Below are 23639 nucleotides of genomic sequence, written 5' to 3'. Positions count from 1 at the left end.
TAACAATTGGCATACCGCAATTGCAAATGAAGCCCGGGATTTGAATTTCCCAGGCTTCATTTGCATAAGCGGGGCGCTGCCATTTTTAAATCCCCGCTCGTTCGAACCCCGTGCCGCGCGGCTACACGCGGCACAAACTAGGTAGTTCGAACTAGGCTTCCTAGTTCGAACTATTGTTACTCCTCATTCCTGTGCCTAATTAGCATAATCTCGTCCAGCCGCCATTTTGAAATTGCATTATTGTGAAATAAAAAGCCCTGTGTAGCAGTGATACTTCTCATTAGCAATTTCGGTCCACTACATTTGCATCTCTATCTAGAGATAGGGAGCAAGTGTAGACATACCCTATGGGTAATCCACCTCCCTGAGAAAAGGTAGCTAGGTTGGCGGGAGAATTCTCCTGTCAACCTAGTGCTGTCTATGCTGGGCAGCTAGGTTAATTTTAACTACGTTGCTTAAGGATGTGGATTTTTTTTTAAACTGACCTAGCATAGTCCAGGCCTGAGACAAATTGAGGAGCCTGGGAAATAAGACTATGACTGGGAGCTGATGGGAATGTGGGATGGAGAAAAAGTAGTGTATGATCATATAATTAAACAATGGATCATCATGCACACATGCTGTGGGGCAAATTAACATTGCATAGCCTAGCTGATCCAGAAAAGTATATAGAGTAATACCTTGTACTCACTTTAGTTGGAATTTTATGAAATGTCGCTGTTATTGACTTCTTACGTGTAAAATGTCTATTCTTAACATGCTGCAGCAGCACAGCTGTATCACTACCTCCCCAAGAGGCAGTAGCTAGGTCAGTGCAAGCAGTCCAATGCTGTCTATATGGGGCATTAGGTTAGTATAACTGTTGCACAGATGTAGTTGTTTTCTCATACCCCTGAGAGAAGTAGCTCTATCAATATAAGTTTCTAGTATAAACTGGGGCTTATTCTTCATGAGCAATATTTCACTTCAGATGCTTTTAGCTATCTGGCCAGTTATGTAGTACCTAAAAGGGTGTTACAAGAAGGAGGGAGAAAATTTGTTCTCCATGGCTTCCGATGATAGGAAAAGAAGCAATGAGCTTAAATTGCATCAAAGGTTGGATGTTAGGAAAAAAAACTTCCTGTCAGGGTGGTTAAACACTAGAATAATTTGCCTAGGGAGGTTGTGGAATCTCTATCACTGGAGATATTTAAGAGCAGGTTATATAGGCATCTGTCAGGGATGGACTAGATCAGGGCTACTCAACTTTGGAAGCCCAGGGGGCCACAATGATACTCACAGCACATGACAAGGGTCGCAACTTAAGTGTGGTTGCATATACAAGCAAATATATATGAAAATAGCTTCTTTCACACTGATGGGCATAAATACAAAAATTAAGGCAAGACTATACAACTCACAGGCCCCATTTAAGTCAATTCCACTGATATTAATAAAATGCAATATTTACTCGATTTCCATCCATATGACAGCACTTTTAAACCACGACAGTCCAGGAATTTAACTACTAAAACACATATCAGCAGAAGACCATTAAATTGACTACTTTTTTATTTTGGCTCCCACCTGCGGGCCACAAACAAACAGGCTGTAAGTGGACCACAGGCCGTGTGTTGAGTAGCCCTGATCTAGATGGTACTGGGTCTTGCCATGAGGCAGGGGACTGGACTTGATGACCTCTCGAGGTCCCTTCCAGTTCTAGTATTCTATGATTCCAGTTTTTTTGCAGTTTCATAAGTTATTATAATATAATATAATATAATATAATATATTTACTGATGAATAAATGAAATGTTATCAAATGAATTAACTCGTTCCTAATTTGACTAAGCATGGCTCAGATTCTTGCATCCTCTTGGTGAAAAACATTTGAAGTCACCAAAGAGGAATACTCAAATTGTGCTTGACATCAAAATTAATTTGTGCCACAGAGTTTCAGGTTTATACACTATACATTTTATATGTGAGCCTGCTGTATTTATTTTGACTGAACAGAGGCAGAGGTTGTCTATCTCTTTACAATATAATGTTGACAAAGGTGAAGTAATAGCAACTGTGTTAAAAAAGCCTCAATTCATATTAACTGTGAATAAATTTAGAGTTTTAGACAATCAGGAAACATATAAGAAATAAAATAATTGACTAAGAGGTCTTGCAATATTTTGGTAGCCTGTTTTTGGAGGCCTGTATGTTTTCCTTGGAAAACTGGTGGATATTTCCTGGAAACAAAAGAAAAAAAAATCATCTTACACAATGGAAGTTCTGTATACAACAGTGGTACCCCTAACTCACCCAGCAATATCGTCAATCTCTCCAACTACACACTCAGCCCAGCAGAAGAATCTGTTCTATCTCGGGGACTCTCTTTTTGCCCCGTCACCCCCACTAACATGATACAGTTCTGCGGTGATCTGGAAGCCTACTTTCGCCGTCTCCGTCTCAAGGAATACTTCCAACACAACACTGAGCAGTGCACTGACACACAGATACCTTCCCACCAACAGCACAAGAAGAAGAACTCCACATGGACTCCTCCTGAGGGCCAAAATGACAGTCTGGACCTCTACATAGAATGCTTCTGCCGACGTGCACAGGCAGAAATTGTGGAAAAACAGCATCGCTTCCCTGGTAACCTCAGTCATGCAGAACGCAATGCCATCCACAGCCTCCGGAACAACTCTGACATTATAATCAAAGAGGCTGACAAAGGAGGTGCTGTTGTCATCATAAACAGGCCTGACTACCTAATGGAGGCTTCCAGACAACTCTCCAATACCAAATTCTACAGGCCTCTTTCCTCAGATCCCACTAAGGAATACACTAAGAAACTGCACCATCTGCTCAGGACACTCCCTACACAAGCACAGGAACAAATCGATACACCCTTAGAGCCCCGACCAGGGTTGTTCTATCTGTTACCCAAGATCCACAAACCTGGAAATCCCGGACGCCCCATCATCTCGGGCATTGGCACTCTCACTGAAGGACTGTCTGGCTATGTGGACTCTCTGCGCAGACCCTACGCCACCAGCACTCCCAGTTACCTCCGTGACACAATGGATTTCCTGAGAAAACTACAATGCATAGGTGATCTTCCAGAAAACACCATCCTAGCCACCATGGATGTAGAGGCTCTCTACACAAACATCCCACATGCAGATGGAGTACAAGCTGTCAGGAGCGGTATCCCTGATGATGCCACAGCACAACTGGTGGCTGAACTCTGTGAATTTATCCTCACACACAACTATTTCAGATTTGGTGACAACATATACCTTCAGACCAGTGGCACTGCTATGGGCACCCGCATGGCCCCACAATACGCCAACATTTTTATGGCTGACCTGGAACAAAGCTTTCTCAGCTCCCGTCCACTTACGCTCCTGTCCACTTACACCCCTTCTCTACCTACGCTACATCAATGACATCTTCATCATCTGGACCCATGGGAAGGAGACTCTGGAAGAATTTCACCATGATTTCAACAGCTTCCACCCCACCATCAACCTCAGCATGGATCAATCTACACGGGAGGTCCATTTCCTGGACACCACGGTACAAATAAGTGACGGTCACATCAATGCCACCCTATACCAAAAACCTACCAACCGCTACACTTTCCAGAATGGAAGCTGGAGGCATTCAGGTCACACCACACGATCCATTGTTTACAGCCAAGCACTAAGGTACAACCGCGTATGCTCCAAACCCTCAGACAGAGACCTACACCTACAAGATCTTCAACAAGCATTCTGTAAACTGCGATACCCACACAAGGAAGTGAGGAGACAGATTGACAGAGCCAGACGTGTACCCAGAAGCCTCCTGCTACGGGAAAAGCCCAAGAAAGAAACCAACAGAACACCACTGGCCATCACCTACAGTCCCCAGCTAAAACCTCTCCAACGCATCATTAGTGATCTACAACCCATCCTGGACAATGATCCCTCGCTTTCACAGGCCTTGGGAGGTAGGCCGGTCCTTGCCCACAGACAACCCGCCAGCCTGAAGCATATTTAAATCCCCCGCGGATTTCCCTATTCTGACTTACCTGCTTTGCATGACTTTTCTGGAATTAGGGGCCAGTGTAGACGTAGCCAAGGGGAACGCCCAATTGATGTAGAGATATCATATGGGTATCTGAGAAATTTTGCCCAGAGAGCATAAATCCAAAGGGTCAAATACTGCATGGTTTTGAAAAGAGCCTATACATTTAAGGATATGTCCTCGAGTACTGTGGCTTACAAGTAGCCATTTGCATGTGTTCAGTTGAGTTTTGCAGATTCAGCTTTTGCAGTCACATGAGTATTTTACCATAATTGTGACCGTTTCTGGGTTCGAACAATAATAGATGACATGTAAGCCTCCCACACTGTAGCACTCTGCTGAATTGTTAGTATGATGACCACACAGCAAGTGTGAAAAATTGGTGCGAGGTGATGGGTAAGACAAACCTATGAATATTGGGATTATTTTTTTCAAATTGGGGCACCTTATCCCAAATTAAAAGTAATTTATAAGACTTAAGACAAAAAAGAATCAGCTGATCCTACATAATGAAAGAAATTTACTTAATGGCTCACCTGTTGAAATATGCCAATACTCTATTTAATATTTTGTTGTGCCATTGTTGAATGAGAAAAGAAGTCATGGACTGAGCTTTTCTTTTCTTCCAGTGAAAACTACCTTCAGTTCAAAGGTAACTCCCCTCCTCCACGCCTGGCCTCTGTTCTCGCTTTCATCCTCCAAGTATTGCAAAGAACCAAGAGCACTGAAGCATGTGATGTAGAGTTGCTTCTCCCTACTGTTTTAAAATGCCTGGTATTAGTTAATGAAACACAAGGTGAGATGCTTGTTAACTTTAAGTTGTTTGTACACATGTAATATGTTATACTTACTTGGCTCTTTTCATCCAAGTAGGGAGGTTTGTTACACAGCAGAGAAGGTTGAGGCACATTGGCAGAATGATAAGGCAAAGTGTACATTGTTGTTTCCTGTTCTTTACCTGCTCTGAGACTTCTCTCTCCAAGATATTTGGGGCAAAGGCAGCAGCATCTTGCTTCACATCTATTTTTCCGCACTCGTGACACCATCTCACCAATGGAAGGGTCAGCAGTTCCAGGCTCCTTAAGAGCACTTCCAGTCTGTCTGTCTTTTTCTTTTTTCTGCCTCCCTTGGTAAAAGCTGTGGTCAGAGGGAGGTTTGTCCTGATGTAGGGCTTTGAGACTACAGCAGTCGAAGAACTCTGCCATGTATTCACCTCTAAAGGCTGTATATTTCATTGAATTATTTAAAGCAGTGTACTGATTTGCAAAGCCATCGCAGTAGTGAGAATTATTATTATTAATATTAACAGGGAACAATTCTGAGTTTAATTTTGATCGCACAACCTGCCAATAAAAATAACTCAATTCACCCTTCCCAAGTGCAGGTAGTCAGTGTGGTGGTGCAATTTTCACTTCCCTCTGTCGCTGGGAGCTTCCCCCCTGCCTTTTCCTAAGGTGCTATGTGATCAAGTAGCTTTTTAGATGCACTTGAACCAGTAACCTTCTACCAGCCACTGCCACCTGTTTCCCAGCCTGTACCATCCACTTTGCTACTGAACTGTTTAGTTTTAGACCCCCTCTTGAAGCATGAGTTAGCTAAGTCTTACCCTGGTATGTAGGCTGACTTTCTGCCAAGGCCAGGACCCCTACATAACCAAGTGTTGAATACCGCTCCAAGCTGATGAAAGAATAAAGTTATCTTTGTAAATTAGTATTATCCCAAATAAAATGGGAAGGAAGGAAGGGCAAATATATTACATATTTAAAAAAACAAAACAAGGAAGAGAAAGAAGATAGCAAATACTGTTGGTGATAGTAGATAAAACTAAAACCAGGAACTGAGCAGGTATAATGGCATGATTATATTTGGCATGAAAAGGAAGTAAATACAAACAAAACCTAAACTGAATTATAAACCTCCTTTTTCATGGAGCAAGTGCTTCTTCCAGAGACACTGCTTAAAATATACATTTTCCCCTTTTAAGGGACCATGCTTAAAATCTACAGATTTAAATAACAGTGGGGCGGTGTAAGAATTCTGTTGAATAATGTAAATCATTCTGTTTTTATAGCCAACCTAATTAATCTCTCATACAGACATTTTACTTACATCAAAGGAAGGTTATGCCATTTTTTTCTCAATTAAAAACTTCATCAGAACTATTCTCCATATAGTCAATTCAAGAGCTCTGTATGAATCTTGTGATTTTTTTATTTACAGTTAAAAAGCTATCTACTGAGATTCTGCAGTACATGATAGAAGGCTGCCAAGCCGGGTCAAGAGGAGAACCTGCCACCCAACTGACTTTTGTGTTTAGGTAATCAGAAATAGCTAGCACTGCAGCTTTTTTCAAGGCATTTGACAGCAAACCTTTTTTTTAAATAACTAATTATCCCGAACTTAATGTGTTGTTACTTGTTTATGGCATTTAAATAGTTGCATTCTTGGCAGTAGTTTAAAACATTGGCTGGCTAATAAGTGAAAGCAAAAAATTCACATTTTCTTGTGTCTTCCATATTGTTTTGAAAGACAAAACAGCAGGATGTATTGCCACCATGAGGAGAGACACTCCTTGGGTGAATGAATGGTGAAGAAGCAAAATACCAAAGGCCAAAAGCGCACATCATTCAAAGGCAGATGTGATGAATGGGAGGAAGTGGGTTTTGCCCACAAAAGTTCATAATACTATATATATTTTTGTTAGTCTCTAAGGCCTGGTCTACATTAAAGGAGAAAGTTGACTTAAGATATGCCGATCCAGCTATGTTAATTGTGTAGCTGGAGTCAAAGTATCTTAAATCACATTTTAGTGCCATCCACACAGTGGATGTGAGCACAAGCTCCCTTCAACTTCACTCACGTCTCATAGGAACAGGACTACTGCTGCCGACGGGAGCGTCCTCCCGGTTCAAATTAACGTATCTTCACTAGTTCTGTTAATTTGAACCCTGGAAGATTGACAGCGGCAGCTTTGATCTTCTCTGTAGTGTAGATAAGCCTTACGGTGCCACAGGCACCAACATTAGTCAGACATGACTAGGTTATTTTCTATATTTTTGGGTTTGTTGGACTCCATTCTGCTGAGCCTATGTTCTACCTTTCCCCGTACATTGTAATTCTCCTTGTTTTAAATCTTGCCTTTTCCCATTGCTCTGTAACACCTAGCAGCCAAGTATGTCTTTTTGTTTTGTTAATAAAATCACCTTTTTAAGACTATGATCTTATTGCTGTGTTCTAGAAGGCAGGAGGTTCCGTGTGCCTGTGCCTGAAACTACTAAGTCAGCTATTAAGAATTACAGTTTGTTTTCAAACTCTTTCCAGGAGGATTAAAGAGTTGAGAGCATCCTGTAGGAAAAAGTTTCCCAAGTGTCTTTGTGGGCTCCCAAAGAGTTTTTGCATCTTGGTGGTGGCAGCCTACTACTCAAGGACAGGGAACGTGACCTTGGGGAGTTTAAGCAGAAGCCTTTAGTGGTAGAGTATTTTAAAGTCTCTTATGGGATTCAACCTTCTACACTCAAAGCACCAGAGTGAGGAACTGCCTTGACCACCCATCTGACTGTTTTGCTTTGCCGTTCTTGGGTGTTTTTACATTTTTTATTATTGAAATTCCCAATTTGTGAGATTCAGCTTTTTCAGTGAAAATTCAGCTTTTTTACAAAACTTGTGGATTGTATTGCCCATGTATCCAATTCCCCACATACAGACAATGGACAAACTGTATAAGCATAGTGCCCAAAGAAACTTTGTAAGCCTAGTCCATGATCCTGTACTATGTAGTATGCAGGCAGACAGCTATGTGCACAGTCTCATTGAAATCAGTAGGGCTCAGTACTGGCACACCAGTTTGCCCCCACACTACATAATGTAACCTTTTTTTAGGAGACATTTTATGTCTAATTTATCATGTCCTCACTTCCTGTTCCAATACCTGCCATTTTATAGGCCTCTGACACCCAAAGTGGCTAAGATGTGCACTTCAAGACACTGTCTAAGATAGATTTGAGGTGCCATGGGGTTTCACAAGACTCTATTAGTTCTGGTAACTTGACCCTGGAGGCTTTGTCTGTGGTATATTTTTAAGATCTGATCCTGCAAGCTCCTGCATACAAAACCACTCCTATTTCAGCAAGGCAGAGTGCCATGGCATCAGGGGTCAGCCCATATGAAACAGTTTGTGGGATCTCAGGGCTTTTAAGTTTCATTGGTGACAATTTTATAATTGTACATGCTGATCTTGTAGTTGATCTTTGAAAATGCAGCTCCTAAAGTATCTTGGATAAAAATGAAAACCTCCATGCATTCTAGGTGCTTTTGGTGTTGATTCTTTTCAGTGTTCTCTAACTTGTTTTGACCTTGCATTGAGTGCCCCTGTTTTTCCTTCAGGCAGTTTATCCAGGATTATACTGCACTATACGATCATCAGGTTTACAGCATCTTGGAAGTAGTGGCAGTTTTGGATCAGCCTCTAGTTATCAGTCTGATTCCCACAATCACACAGTCCCTGAAGGACTCAGAGCACAAACAAGGGCTTGGCAGAAACACTGCACAAAGGTACATTTTGTATTATTATTGCTTTTTGTCAGTGAACAACAGAGCTATATTCTCTTGACGGATGGCACTGCAGCACAGGTTTCGTGTAACTGATGTAGAGGTATGTTCAGCCAGAAATTTACTTTTTTTTTTTTTTAAACACGAATACAGCGCCTACAGATGGCTTAGAATCATGAAGTACTTTATCAGATTTTTTGAGCCCACGGTTACAAAAATACACAATTTAATGCAGAGCTTGGTAGTTTTCATATAAATAAATAATGGTTATTTACACAACATTAGCATTTATGGGCTCACTCATGGACCAGGATCTCTTTATGCTATACAAACACAAAACAGAAAGTAAGTCCCTACTCCAAAGAGCTTACAATCTGTTTAGTTCCTCTCCCCAGTTCTGCTATAAGTCCCTATTTTAAGGTTTATACAGCAACTTTATAGTAAATATCTGATCCAGGCTTGCCATAAGAAATATCCATAGATTAATTTTAAGGATTAATTATCCTGTTTAAAATAAAAGCTGATGCTTTCAGCTCCTTCCGTGAAATCCTCTGAGCCATTTTAATTTTATATAAAATATACATACATTACTAGAATTAAAACAAAAAGAGGATACTAAAAAGTTACCAAGCTGTAGCTTACAATGAACCAGAAATTTACTAGGAATGTATGATTTCCCAATAGAGCATGAGAGAAAGGGTCAAGAACTCAGTCTTACAGAGTGAACAGTAATGCAGATACGTATATTAAGGAAGGTGCTCACTTAGAGGATTCTAAATGAGGAGCAATGATTCCATCTTTTCATGCATAAAGGTATAATTTGTCTCACTTTTATAAGTCATGAAAATAGAATGCATGCTGTGGTTCTAAGCACTAGTAAGAGATTGGTGTTCTAATTTTTTTTTTCACCAAAAGAAAAACAACATAATAGGGTAGTGATAGTTTTCTGTAATAAGTTGAGGTGTTCCTTTTCATTCCCAGGAGACAGAAGGGAGAGGAACAGAGGTTAAAATTTAAAGGAAGGAAAAATACTGAATATACTTACTGTCAGTAATTTTGAGTACTATGCACATTAAAACATGTATAATGTTTGTTCCAACATGAGGATAGCATTTAACCATGTAGAAAATATTGATTCTCTTAGGTACCAATTATTCTCTTGCATTTATTGGTTGTGGATAGGGATGTAATAGTGTAGTCTGATAAACAAAGGCTTATAGGTTTAATGCTATAGACTACACACATCCCCTCCTCCTTTCCTCTGTGCCAGAAACGTTTTTAGCTGACTGGCCAGCAGCCTAGCTCAGTCCTAGTTCGGGCTGGGTCCCAGACCTACCCCTGCTATGGCTCTGCATTTAAACTGTATTAGGATCTATGTGGGCAGGCAGCTGGCTCCCTTCATGGACCAGCTCCTGCCTGGCATGCCACACTGCTGCTTCTGATACAGAGCAGCAGTGCACAGTGGCAGCACAAGAGTGGGGCCAGAATACTCTGTCTGCCAGCCCCACCACCGGGGACTATAGAATAGTTGAGTAATTAATGAAAATTCATGAGGTTAATCAACTATTCAGTTATTGATATGTAGCATCCCTAGTTGTTGATTTAGCCAATCATGATATATATATATATTTACTATCGATATTTTAAGCTCTCTGTTCAGCTAAGTACTTAGGTATGACCATAATTTACATCAATCCGGGTTATGAATAATCCACATCCCCCTGAGTGAATTATATGAACCTAAGCATCGGTGTGGACAGTGCTGTGCTGGTGGGAGAAACCTGGGAGAATATCTACACCACAAGCACTACAGTGGCACAGCTGCAAATGTTGTAGGGCACTTAAAGACTTAGTCTCTAGGACTACCGCAGTGCTTAAAGTTATGTTCTTGCTTAAGTTCCTTGCCAGGTGGGGGCTGGGACTATTGAAAGGGTGAAATCCTAGATGTGACTTCAGTGAAGTTTGGATTTTACCCATAATATGTAAAGTTAAGCAAGTATGTAATACTTAGCAGGATTGGGGCAATAAATTATATTTAATTTTTATTTTACACAGTCATGCAAATTCTAACCCATAAAATATATATAGCGTATCAGCATATTTTTGTCATTGTCCAAGCTGCGAGTTTCATTTTCAACAAAGAATACAAATGAAATAAATTAAATATAAAATAAAATGCCATGCTTTTTATTGGGTTTCTCTTGTTTTATAGCCTCCCTTTCCCACTACAAAAAAGTTGCTTCTATTTTAAATACGTACATGCTGCATTAAACTGCTATTCCACTATTCACAGAAAGATTTTCAAATTCTCTGAATTTTACCTTTTGATCATGTATTCTGGAGACATGTTTATATAATGTTTTTATACTGTCAAAGTAAAGCTCATCCATTTGCTACCAGTGAGTAAAAAGACAGGTTGTTTGAACTTCCCCAAGAATGTACTAGGGGATTACCAAACTGTCAAGTTTTCTTTAGTAATAACCTAATAATATATACTCTAAGATCTGGTCTTAATGGTCTCCACACTCTTTTCTCCATAAATGTGTAAAAACTTTATTAAAGTTGATCCATAACCAATGAAAGTACAGTCGTCCTAGGAAAAAGCTTTCACAAATCCAGATAGTCTAAGCATAAATATCTCTGTACATAATTATGCATTACTATATGCATGCTTACTATAGTTGTTAAAGTTTAAATCCCATGTAAATCAGAAACAAAGCCAAGAAATTCAATTGGTAATGATAGTATCATGTGTTATGCTTACATGAAAGCCACAGTAAATCTATGCAACCTATTTGTGGAGATGATTGAGAAGAATATTTTGTGAAGAAAATTATAGAAAAATAATAAACTAATGACAATGATCTGGAAAGGTCTTTAATCATCTTTCTAAGTCCATTGTAGCAGATCATCATCATGTGCTGTTTTGGAACCACCACTCCATAAACTACATACCACATATTAAATTTTGGTTGAGGACATTTGTAACACAGTGAGCTCTGTACATGATTCTGTTTTTGGCTGCAGCTAAACAAATAACACAGTTTAAAATTTAAAGTCTATGAAAATGTACTTAGGAAGTGGACTATCTTCAAGGTCTGTTTGACTTTCAACCAAACTTTGCTAAAAGTTTATAGTAACAAAGCAACTACAGAAGCAAGGAAGAAAGATTCTGGTTTTACATCACTTTACATGAATAGTTTGCATGAAAATTATGTACTTTTTACTTTGAAGTTCTATGGTATTGCTTAAGTAACATGTTCTATTCTTTTGTTTTTAACAGAGAAGCCTATAAAAGACTGTTATCTCACCTTACAGAAGCTGGTCAAAACGAGATACTAAAACTGGAAAATGAGAAGAGTTAACAATTAATTGGCGATTAATTCTTTCCCCTTGAAGTGTTTGCAGAGTTAGTGCCTGTTGTTATAATGTACTGTCCACATTTTTTATCTTCACCAATATAATTATTTAATGCTTTTTCAAAGCAACAAGCTGATTTTCCAACAGTACATGTAGCATTTGAATATTGGCAGACATGAAGACTAATTCGCATGTTTTTGTCTTTCAGTTGATGATTGAAAGATACTGGAAATCCATTAAATATTAGAAACATCCACGTAAAATTCATAGGAAGACACTACACATTTGGCTTTTTCATTAGCACTCAAATGACTTGGCACAAGTCTCATTTATGTGTTTTGAAGTAAATTTTAATTTTTAAATTTCTAATGGGGATGTGCTCTATAGATCAGAAATAAGTGTGATGTGTAGAACGCTGGGAGTCAGGCAGCAGGCTTTCATGCCGAGCATACAAAAGCACTTCATGTAAGCATGCTGAGCTCAGGGAATGCAATGTGTTCACCAAAAGCTGGGTCAGGGTTAGGCCAGCTTACATTAATAGAAAGGCTTCTGTAGATGTTTCACAGAATAGAGACAGGTGTCCTAACCTTGCTTATATATTAAAAACCTTTTGGATCTTTCGGATTCCAACTTAAAACCTCGTCTCTGTTGTCCTTGGTGGGGAGCATGGAAGAAGCAAGTCTCAGCTTCCTTAATATCAAACTGAAATAGTAATTTCCTCTTCTTCCTCTTAAAAAAATTAACTAAACTAAAAAATCTGGTAAAATGCACATTTGTAGTATTATTGTAACGCTCCATAATTATATGAATTTCATTAGTTAGTTTAACCCAGACAGAGGCTAAAGGGAGAGAGCAAGAACGCCAATGGACTTGGGAACACTGATTTCAAATTCTTTAATTAGTTCATAGTGTGATTTAAATTGTGTGCCTGGCTAGCTGAATTTCTCAAATATCTCCCTGTGTCCTTGATCCTTTTCTCTAGTGTACCCTAACTTTTCTCTGACATAACTGACGTTTCAGAACCTTCATTTAAGATTCTGTAGAAATCACATTTTTGATTCATTATCATGGATTCTGAAGACTTATTCCTGGGGTATGGGGGGGGGGGGAAGTGCGTGTGTGTGCACATTCTAGCAACATCATTGAATGGGTTATCTATTTTCATCCTTAACTTCAGAGTTAATGGGGAAGGAGGAGAGTCTTTTTTGTGTCTGTCTACAGCTCCAGAACTGTCCCTAACATTTTGTTGGAAGCAGCATCTGTTTTGTTACTGTGCTCCCTATCAAGTAGAAACAGATAATGTTTTCCCTAAATCGACTTATTGTTGCATCAGCTAGTGTAGTAACTAAAAGCCTACTTAATAGAGCAGAACACGGATGCTCTTTTCATTATGAAAGTGACTTATTGAACTTCCATTGTAAGCTTCTGCACATGGAAGAAGTCGTATTCATCTCAAGAAGCTTGTGCTTCTAAAAGGCTTTTTTCCTCCTCTATGAAAATTGTCCCACTAAGATAAAGAGATGCCTTCAAAATCTGAGTTGTATCACATAGACAGCAGAATAGATGTCTGAATTCAGTATTTCTTCCTCACGTAACTGCTTTGACTTTCAAAGACGAGGTAGGGCAGATGTTATAACTAATTATTTAATGATGTGCTCAGTGAGTTTTTAAAAGGTAGAGTTGGTACTGTCTGTAAAGTTTCTAAAATAGCAACACTGCTTTATGAAAATGACATTGCTCTTGATGCATGACGAACTAATTTAAAAAGTTTGGAAATTATTGTTCTTCTGTGTATCAAAATGTTAACGCAAACAGAAATAAAGCATTTTATATTATATCACTCAACTACTGCTAAATAGGCAATTTGGTTTGATTTAATTATTTGGTGTGGATATGGGCAAATGTGACTGACAGTCTTGAGAGCAAGGCTTTTGCAAAGTATTATGTGATAGGGTGGCTTGTCTACTATTCTCTCAAAACAGTTCACTAGCAAAAAAGGCTGCTGAATTAAAATACAGTGAAGGAAAGTCTGTGAACCCAACTGTCTCTTGGTCATGTCTGCTATAAGTTGTATCTGTAAAGACCCTGAATATTGCATGTGTATACCCAGAGTATTCAACTCTTAAATTTCCTTTAATATGAACACCACATTTGAATACTTTAAAAGCTAAAGTACTTCATTTTAAATAAACTATTCATTGATAAGGTACTACAATCAAATAGTAGAATGGGAGGCATTCTACACCTACAGAAGGTTCAAAACCTGCAAATCTGCTAAATATAGGGCCATTTGCACAGAAGATTCCAGACAAGGGGGAAAGCCTTTCCTGTTCTATGGGGAAGATCTCAGGAAAGTCTCTGCAGCGAGGGGATTTTGGGCTAGCCTACATTTGCCCAACTGATTTTGCATTTTGTGGATCATCTGAGCAACCCTAAGCAAGGGTTGCAATGGGCCACATTTTCCTCTTTCCCCACTTACAGCAGCGAGAGTTTTACTTTGTTCTACGGGCATCATGCCTGCAAGAGACTGAAGATTCTGTTCAGCCTCATAGAGTACTAAATCTTTTTATGCCAGCTTTGTTCAATCCGTGTGATTCGGCCCTTCGCAGGTTTTTCCTGTGGAGTCCTCGTTTGTATATAAATGGAGTACTTCTCCAAAAAATGGTCACAAAATGGTCAGTGTTTTGCAGTACATTGTTAAAGTAATACTGCTCGGAGGCTTGAGCATTTTATAGCATTTCTGACTTACATACATAATCAGGAAGAATAAAGCTGTAGCAAGAAATGCTAGTGGAATTCAAAAAGACTTAAATACTTAGAAAGTCACCAGCTCACATATTCATAAATTGTGCTGGACAAACCTAAGACATTTATGACAATCATCTCTGGGAATGATGATGAATCACATGACTGCAGTATTCCAGTGGTATTTTGATCAAATATTAAATTTAAGTTTTCAGAACTACTGCAGTGGTTCATTAAATGTCATTCTTCTACCCCCAACCACATAAAATACATCAGCAGGAGTGTTTTTGTCAGTGCAACTAATGCTTCATTTGTACATCTTTCTACTCTGTTTCACTGCTGTCACTGTGTACATGAGGCAGGCTACCCTCAGTGAGACACACAGCACTGATAACGTAATAACAAAATGCTTTTTTATACATTTCCTCTGCTACAAAATTCAGGATAGTGATCTCCTCTGCTCCCTCACACTTTACTATAGAACGTTCTAACACAATGCAAAAAACTGCAGGGTGGGGTTTAACCTTAAAATGACTACCTAAAATAAGAAAGGGGGAAAAAGCATTGTTAAAAATCCACTTTAATTTCCATTATTCCCATGGAAATGTACATATATTTTGTAAGAATTTTACATTTTTGTATTGTTAATGGGAAGCAAAAACAGGATATTATGTTTTGGTTCCATTTTCACTGACAAAAAATGAAGCAAGGAGGCATTTCCCAAAATGAAGTAGCTCATAAGATAATTTTACTCTTTTATAATGGAATAAAGCTGTTCACATATGCAAAGAATAAGGATCTGTACAGAATTTGGTGTAATTATACAGATTATGAGCTTACAGTAACACACACTACTTACATGTCACTTATAAAAACTTCCATAACTGTCCATTTAAATGACACTGCCAATTTCTCTCAAGAAATGGATAATAAGCATTACTGCAGTACTCTTTTTCCCCCTCTATAGCTTCTGAAAATGAGGTATGCTGAGCAGTTTTTTTAGGACCTTCATTTCATCACAATTTTTTAAATTATTTTAGCTGCTACTGTATTTAAACGGATGTAATCAGTCTTGTTAGTAATGGTTATGAAAATATACTGAAGATAACCCACAGCTATGTCAACATGTCAGAGCACAGTTAGATTATTCTTAAAAAAAAAACAAAAAAACAGAGGTATGAATGGTTAGAAAGTTACTTTTGTCTCAAACTTCTGTGAGCTACTTAAATAAAACCTTTTGAGAGTTCATGTGAGCCTCCACAACAGTGAAAGGCAACAGTTTACTCAAATACTCTAATTCTGTAACTTGATCTACATAGTCTTCTGACATATATAGAAGTCTGCCCACAGCAATGAGCTTACAGCATTGGGGCCAAAATTCACTGACTTTTCTAGACCAACTTGTTAAGCCTTACAGTCTCGAAAAACTTACTTCTGACAACAGGACATTGATGTATCCTAGTGCCAACTGAATACCCCATATTTATCAGTTGTAAATTGATTTCCCTCTTCTGTCTCTTTTGGTAAAAAAGTTAATATAAAATTATCAACTTAGCCCTCATGATGATTTCTGTGAACATTATCAAAGCTTGGCAGAGCTAGTGCTATAAATTAGACTGCCATACTGTAGGCTTTTGTTTCACAGTTGGTATTATTTACACAGATGCGTATTAAAGGTACACATTAGAAAATATTCAAACTGACTGAAGGCAAAACATTCGGTAAATTGAAAATATAAGCAATTTAAATTCATTAAGGAAATATAGGAGAGAGGTGGACATGCATATAGAAGATGGAAGTTACATATTAGTGGTGATGTTAAATAATACCTTCTGCAGGAACATTGCCAGTCAAAGGCATCTAGATTTCTTCATATATTGTTACTTTTTTAGTACTAGCATAGAAAAATCACTGTAGATTTGTATTATAACAAGATAATCACTGTTGAAAATACCACTGTATTCTTGCCTTTTCTCAAATTATTTTGAAAAATTTTTTTTTCCCCGAAACAAATATCTCTTTACATAATCTACATTCTTAAACCACTTACCAAGGGCTTCCTTCCCTGCAAATTCTGACTGCAGAGGAAGTATTTTAACCTTGCCCTCCTAATTTATTCTACATTCTAATTTTCAGTAAACAGATGCCGCCTTTTTTCGCACTTGTTCCGCATTCTGCCTATGTTGTTTCTGCTCCTGTGAACATTCAATTATCTATTTCTTCCTGATTCTGCAACTGATGTACCAAATTTATATATGGGGGGCAGGGTTATGGTGGTCCTAGGAAAACCTAAAGGCAAAACAGTACAAACTTTTGTAATTATGTCTCAGGTCCAGGGACTCTACCCAAAAAGTAGTAAGTCATGACTATATCGTATACAATAGATAAATGCATTTTTTTTAAACATACATATTCTACAACATTTTCGTCATATTGACAACTGAGCCATAACATCTCACTATTTCTTTGGTCAGTGCTTGGATGTGAAATTCCCAAGGGAAAATGAAGATGCTAGGAAAGTAAACATGTTATCTTTGCTTTTTCATCAGTGACAGATCAGTGTCTTAGCATTTTGTTAGGGTCACATAAGATGGCTGAATTTCAGTGACTGGTAATGTGGTGCCTATATGTACAAGTGATAAAGCACCTCTATATCCTTTGGGATGAAATGTACTATATAAAAAGGCAAATATTACTCTTTATGGGTGGATGTGATGGGGCCAAGCAGCCCCGCATGGAAGGTACAGGGCCCAGCCAGGGTTAGCAAGCTGCAGAGGCCCTTCTCCCGCAACCCTACTAGGCATGCCCAGGCTGCAGCTCAGCTATAAAAGCCTGGGGAAGGGCTCAGTCTGGGTTGGCAGCTGGAGGAGAAGGACCTCCAAGGGAAGCTCCTGACCTGCAGCGACCTCAGAGGAAGCCCCCAGAGACCCTGAGGCTAGGGGGGCATCACTGAGGCTGCCTGCCGAGGAGACGTGCCTCCATGAAGGTTGAGAACCTAGCAAGTACAAGGGAAGTGACCCTATCAAACCAGGTAGGAAGTGGCCCGGGACAGGAGTGGGAGCCGCCTCTCCCCCCTCTGGGAACCTCGGCACGTTTTGGTAGGACTTCCCCGCCGAGGGAATGGCATGCCATCCGGCCACACTCGGAGCCCTGGGCCAGGACCCAGTGGAATAGGGTGGGCCCAGGTCCCCCTACCAAGAGTGCGGCCCCGCTGTACCTGTGATCTGCCGCTGCAGGCCTTGCCTTAAGGGGCCGTCCTTAAACTGGGTTTGTGACGACTCTGCTTATTGACTCTGGCCCGCGGGACTCGCCTTAAAGGGCCAGTCTAAAACTGTGTTTATTGGTACGGGGCTTATTGGCCCAGACCAGAGGGGGCCAGCGAGCATGCCCCACCACAGTGGAACCTAAAAAAAAAAATAGATCACAGGAGAGATATCTAAGTACTTGAACCACACAATCTTGAGAGGTTTAAGAATAGTCAAAGATCTACTTGCAGACGTTAGTAGGTTTAGCCAATAAATGTAAGCAAAGGATGAATATCCATATGGTCTCTATCCCGACAGGTCATAGACCCAATACTGAATTATTCTCTCTTACCTCTATCTTCCCTTAGTAAGATGGTGACACGGCTGGAGTGAGCTGTTATTGTTTGAGAGCTGGAACATTAACCCACACTCTTCTCCAGTTGGAAGCCCAAGCACGAATTATATTGCTATCATCTTTCCTAGTGTTCTCTTTTCACTCCTGGAGTAGACTGGCCATGCGGAAAGCATTCTGTTCCTTTTCTGCTCCAAATGTAAAGTGACAACTTAAGGCTCTGTCAAAAAATAGCAGCTGGACTTGTCTTGTGGCCCGTGTCAAAACAATGAGTTGGCAGGAACAAATAGTGGATTTGATTCACTCCAAGATTTGCGTTGGCAGAAGATTAGTACATTTCACCCCCACTGGAAGCTCTGCACAGAGTGAAGACTGGGCCTAGGGAAGGCACCCACTAACAGGCATTAGCCTGCAGCCTGGCCAGCCTCAGAAATGGGTGGCACTAGCTGGAGACATGATTCAGCCTCTCCCCATAGGATTCCTACAGAACCCAAGCTGTTAGTTAAAACTACCAGTACCTTCTCCAAACCAACCCAGGAGTGAAGAATACTGTATATACCCCACTGACACTAGGGAGAGACACTTTGCATGTTCTTACTTGTAAAAACTGAAATAGCACTCTGTTAGGCACCAAAAAGGAATATTCCTTCTCCCTCTTGGAGGAAGGTACGAGTCTGCATGTTCTGTAACTAAAGCTGCAAATAGCATAGCACAGCATGCAGAAGGTAAGTGGCCAACAGGAGAGATGTCTGTGATTGCTGGAGTCTGATGATTAGGAGCAGGAGCAGAAGCAGAAGCCTGATACTAATGGAAGCACGTGCACTGTCAACAGGCTCTCTGCTGTGGAACCCTAAAAGTAATTTTATGCAGTTGCACAGCTATTTAAAACTGCTCTTTCACCAGGAGACACAATTGATAACAACCAGAACAGTAAAAGTGTCAAAAGCCCAGAGCAAATATGATAAATAACTTTTTCTTGCTATTCACTCCCCAACCTGTCAGTTGTTGAACTCTCCAAGATTTGGAAGCTTTCAACACAGCCTGCTGCTATGGGTAAACAGACGGATAAATAGAAGCCTCTGTCCTTCCAAAAGAAACTCTTTAAATATAGTGTCACAGCAATGGTTAGCCAACCGTATGGGCAACTTGTGGACTTTATAGAAATTAAAATACCAAAGCAAGAAAACTAGATGTGTAAATGCAAAAAATAGCTTGGGAGCAGTTGCCTGAAGATATTTCAGTGCTTTACAAACTTTAAAAAGCTCCTCTAGAACCTGGGAATTGAGTAGTATTATATGAACATTTTACAGATGGGGAAAACCAGCCTTGAAGTTGATGACATTTGCATGTGCAAATCTGGGGGCCCTGACTCTTAGACCTTTGCTCTCATGACTTGGGTCTAATACCTTGATCTAATTTTTTTTTATAGTGGAGTGTTCATGGAAAGAAAAAAAAATTGACAGTGCTCAGATAATTATTTCAGGTGACAAATATGCATTTGGAACTTTTCTACCTTAAGCTGTCAAGGCTAATTGATAAAATATTTTTTATACAAAATCTATTCTGATGTTGTTGAAAAAGAAAAGGGGAAGTTTCCTAAGGACAACTCCAAGAAGGAGAATCAGATGGAATAACTGGAGCTTCCTTTTATTATTAACTTAACCCTAAAAAGAGTTGCTATCTGTATAATCAAATTAGACTAAGAACAAAACGCTGGTCTCCAAAAATTGTACTGTGTATTCTGGACTTGAAATAACCACAAATAGCAACAGGAATTCTGGGTAATGAGATCAGCACAAATATTATGATGGTGCAACCCTACAAGGACAAAGATCAGCAAAGTGCATTTATCCATAGGCCATCAATCGAGACATTTAATAGTATTCTTGGTTAAGATTTACAAAACGTATGCAAATAAATGGCAAAAGCATCAAAAAGGGCAGGGGTTACAATGGCCAGAAAAAAAATCAGACTATAATAGTTTGGTTTTATTATTATAAACTTTACATATGCCTGGAGTATTGCATGGAGACCCTATATAAATCGAAGGAGTAAAATATTGACTGTTATACAGCAGGTTACCCTCCAGAGGCCAGAGATTTGTGTTACCATATGTTGGACAAGATGAGACTGTTCACTGAGAACTCGAAATATGGTAACTCTTTACAAAATGGTTATTAAAATATTAAGTACATGGTATTTTAATTATATAGTAAAGAGGTTATTCCAACCATTAAAAGATTGTAGGTATCAGGAAGAATTGATAGTCTGATAGAAGATAACATTTTAAAGTAGACTCTCTTAAACAACATAGACACTGATCTTTCATTTCGTTGACAAGCAGGCTCAGTATAGTGTTGCACAGTAATAGCTAGGGATCTTAGTGGGTAATTGAACAGTCACGTAACTGGCATGAAATGTTAGTGGTTACATTACTATTCAATGGTCCCCAGGGCCCCACTCCTGGGGATCACTCAGCCATCCCACACTGCTGCCTCTCTATCAGAGGTAGCAACGCAGAGTAGCAGGAGGGAGCTGGTCCACAAGGGGAGACACTTTAAAAACTGCTTTGTGGCAGCCTCCCCTTACCTGCCCCCTAAGTGTGCAGAGGAGGGTGGGGGCAGACAGCACAGCAGAGTTGCAGCTTTTTAAGCCAGCTTTTTAAGCCAGCTCCCCTCAGCACTGTCTCCTGCTGCCTCCCCCCACCGCTGCTGCCTGCACATGCAGGAAGCCTGCTCGAAAGCCAGATTCCCGTGTATGTCAGCTCCCATCAGCCCACCTCATCCTCCTTTCTGAGAGGCAATAGTGCAAGGGTAGGGGTAGGTGGATCCAGTGCTCCTGGGGAACCGGCTTTTAAGCCAGCTCCTTGCGGGCACCAGGCTCCTGCTCCCTCCGCCCCCATGATACAGAGGCAGCAAGGAGGGAATGCAAGTAGTCAACAAGATTAACCAATACGCCCAGGCTTATCAGTTAATCATGTAGTCATCTACACATTGTCATCTCTAACAGTAGCTACTGATACCTCAGTCCTTCTGTATTTCAGGTGAGATGCAAAATATCAGTTGAATATGTCAATAATATATTTAGAGAATTTTTTTCTGGTTGTTTTCTGCTTTATTATGCTTCACACACTCTAAATTGCCAACAAAGATTTGTTAAATGATAAGCTTTAGTGCTGATGAAGATGGAAACTAAAGGTCAATGCATTTATCCTTTTTGCCACAGGTACCTAGGAAGTTGCATAATTTAGCATAATAGAATATTGTCCTTTTTAAGCTTATAAACATTGTATTATATGGTCTTTGAACAGTACCACTGGCAATCCATTTAATGGGCAAAGAATAATAAGCCAGGCACAATGCTGAATGCACTCACAATACCTTTCAAAGATGTTACCCACCTCTATTTAAGTTCCTTACACAAGTTGCCACCCAGAGAAAGTGGTAAACAAGTTGGCATGAAGTGTATGTTCCTAATTTGCACCAGAGAGAAACTGCAGATATTGTGGGGTGGAGCCTCTTGTGGAAAAAAATATATATTTTTTTGCCTGTTATTGACTTTAAGACAAATGTGTAGAAGATAACGAAGCAGTTCATGCTTAATAAATCCAAATGTGAAATTGCTGTATGCTGCATTCCCTCTCTTCCTTTTGCTTCTATAACCGGTGCATTCTTCTTTTCTCACATAGTGCCAATCCTATGGTGAGGCACTTGTAAAGTCTGGAGGTTGGGGCATGTGAAATAGGGAGCTGGAAGGAAGCATGCTGCTATTCCATTGGAAGCAAAAGGAAGTGTAGGCCCATAAAATACTTCTTCTTTCCCTTCCTTGCTAACATCCAGCACCTGCAGGACCAAAACGTTGAGAATAATATTTTAAGGATCACAGAAAAAATAGGAAATTAATTGGTAGGCACATATACACTTAACCACCCAAGGAATGGCTGTCTCAACCCAATGGATTTTATTTATGTGTCTTATTGTTCATATCATCCAACCCTTATTCTAACCATCACTTAAAAGCAAATAGTAAAAATTGATCCCACCGACTAGCTCTGCATTTGCATGGCTGCACATTGTAGAACTCTGCACGGAGATGTTAAACCATCACTATGAAATATGAATCATTTGTCAAACTGGTATTTAGAGGAGCGAGAGAACTCAGGGCTGGCTGAATGACAGAGCAAATGAAGACATACAGAGAAAAGTGCTTTTCTTCAAAAAGAGGGAACAGCATTTTGAATTTGAAAATAGAAGGGCTCATAGTACTGGTTAAAACTAGGCAGAATGCCAGCAACTGAGAGCATATGCAGGCAACTCTCATCGCTCTGCCAAAACACTCTCTCATTTGTTATATATTTTTCTTCTTGGCCTGGGTCTCTCTTAAGCAGACTGACAGGTGGTTCTGTGATATGTGGACATGTCCACTCAAAAGCAGGACCTGAAATGCATTTTCACTTGCCGTCAAGTAGGATTTAAACGGAGATGAAACTGTGCCCAATGGTTTCCCAGCTTATAAATTGTGTCTTAGTACAATCCGCAATTTGATATTGTGCTGTTTGTTAATTTTTGTGCACTGTAGAGTGTTCCTATTCAAACCCATGTGAGTTAATTTTCCATTGAAAATGGACAGATCAAGTATCAAATATAAATATATTGCCTCACTAAAACTGTCATCACTGATGGTTCTCAAACTGGGACATGGCTTCACTCAGAAAAATAAAAATCATTCAGCTAATGCCCATACATAAGCATGGACTATGGGACACCTGGAAGTATTAGTACATAAACTAAATTACAATTTAAGTGCTGTCACTGAAACTTGGTGAGATAATTGTATGACTAGAATACTGGTATAAAGGGGTATAGCTTGAAAAACTTAAACAACTAATAGACTTGCAGCACCTTAGGGACTAACAAAAATGTAGATGGTATCATGAGCTTTTGTGGACACAACCCACTTTTCAGATGAATGGAGTTTTAGGGGTCCAATTTTCAAATAAATAGCTCAGGGTATGTCTACACTACCCCGCTAGTTCGAACTAGCGGGGTAATGTATGCATACCGCACTTGCTAATGAAGCCCGGGATTTGAATTTCCCGGGCTTCATTAGCATAAGCGGGGAGCCGCCATTTTTAAATCCCCGCTGCTTCGAACCCCGTGTAGCGCGGCTACACGGGGCTCGAACTAGGTAGTTCGGACTAGGGTGCCTATTCCGAAATACCGGTACTCCTCGTTTCACGAGGAGTAACGGTAGTTCGGAATAGGACCCTAGTCCGAACTACCTAGTTCGAGCCCCGTGTAGCCGCGCTACACGGGGTTCGAAGCAGCGGGGATTTAAAAATG

At 39.8% G+C, this 23639-nt stretch overlaps 2 protein-coding genes across 8 annotated transcripts in view; one reads left to right on the top strand and one right to left on the bottom strand.

Annotated features, from left to right (window-relative positions):
* Positions 1–13800, top strand: part of MMS22L (MMS22 like, DNA repair protein) — a 135839-nt gene extending 122039 nt beyond the window's left edge. For all 6 annotated transcript variants that reach the window (XM_006118426.4, XM_075923917.2, XM_006118427.5 and 3 more), the window contains 4 exons: positions 4677–4843; positions 6268–6364; positions 8431–8598; positions 11879–13800. In XM_006118426.4, the coding sequence (XP_006118488.3) occupies positions 4677–4843; positions 6268–6364; positions 8431–8598; positions 11879–11960 (514 nt within the window). In that variant the 3' untranslated portion in view covers positions 11961–13800. The remainder of the gene's footprint in view (positions 1–4676; positions 4844–6267; positions 6365–8430; positions 8599–11878) is intronic.
* Positions 13801–18311: 4511 nt separating this feature from the next.
* KLHL32 (kelch like family member 32) overlaps positions 18312–23639 on the bottom strand; it is a 172650-nt gene continuing 167322 nt past the window's right edge. Inside the window, exon 11 of one of the 2 annotated variants that reach the window (XM_006118422.5) lies at positions 18312–22139. In XM_006118422.5, coding sequence (XP_006118484.3) covers positions 21978–22139 — 162 coding nt within the window. In that variant the 3' untranslated portion in view covers positions 18312–21977. The remainder of the gene's footprint in view (positions 22140–23639) is intronic. The other variant, XM_089777196.1, reaches the window with a different exon arrangement.

This window comes from Pelodiscus sinensis, chromosome 3 (genome assembly GCF_052426305.1).
Source record: "Pelodiscus sinensis isolate ZL-2025 chromosome 3, ASM5242630v1, whole genome shotgun sequence".
NCBI lineage: Eukaryota > Metazoa > Chordata > Testudines > Trionychidae > Pelodiscus > Pelodiscus sinensis.
This window is presented reverse-complemented; position numbering and strand designations above follow the sequence as displayed.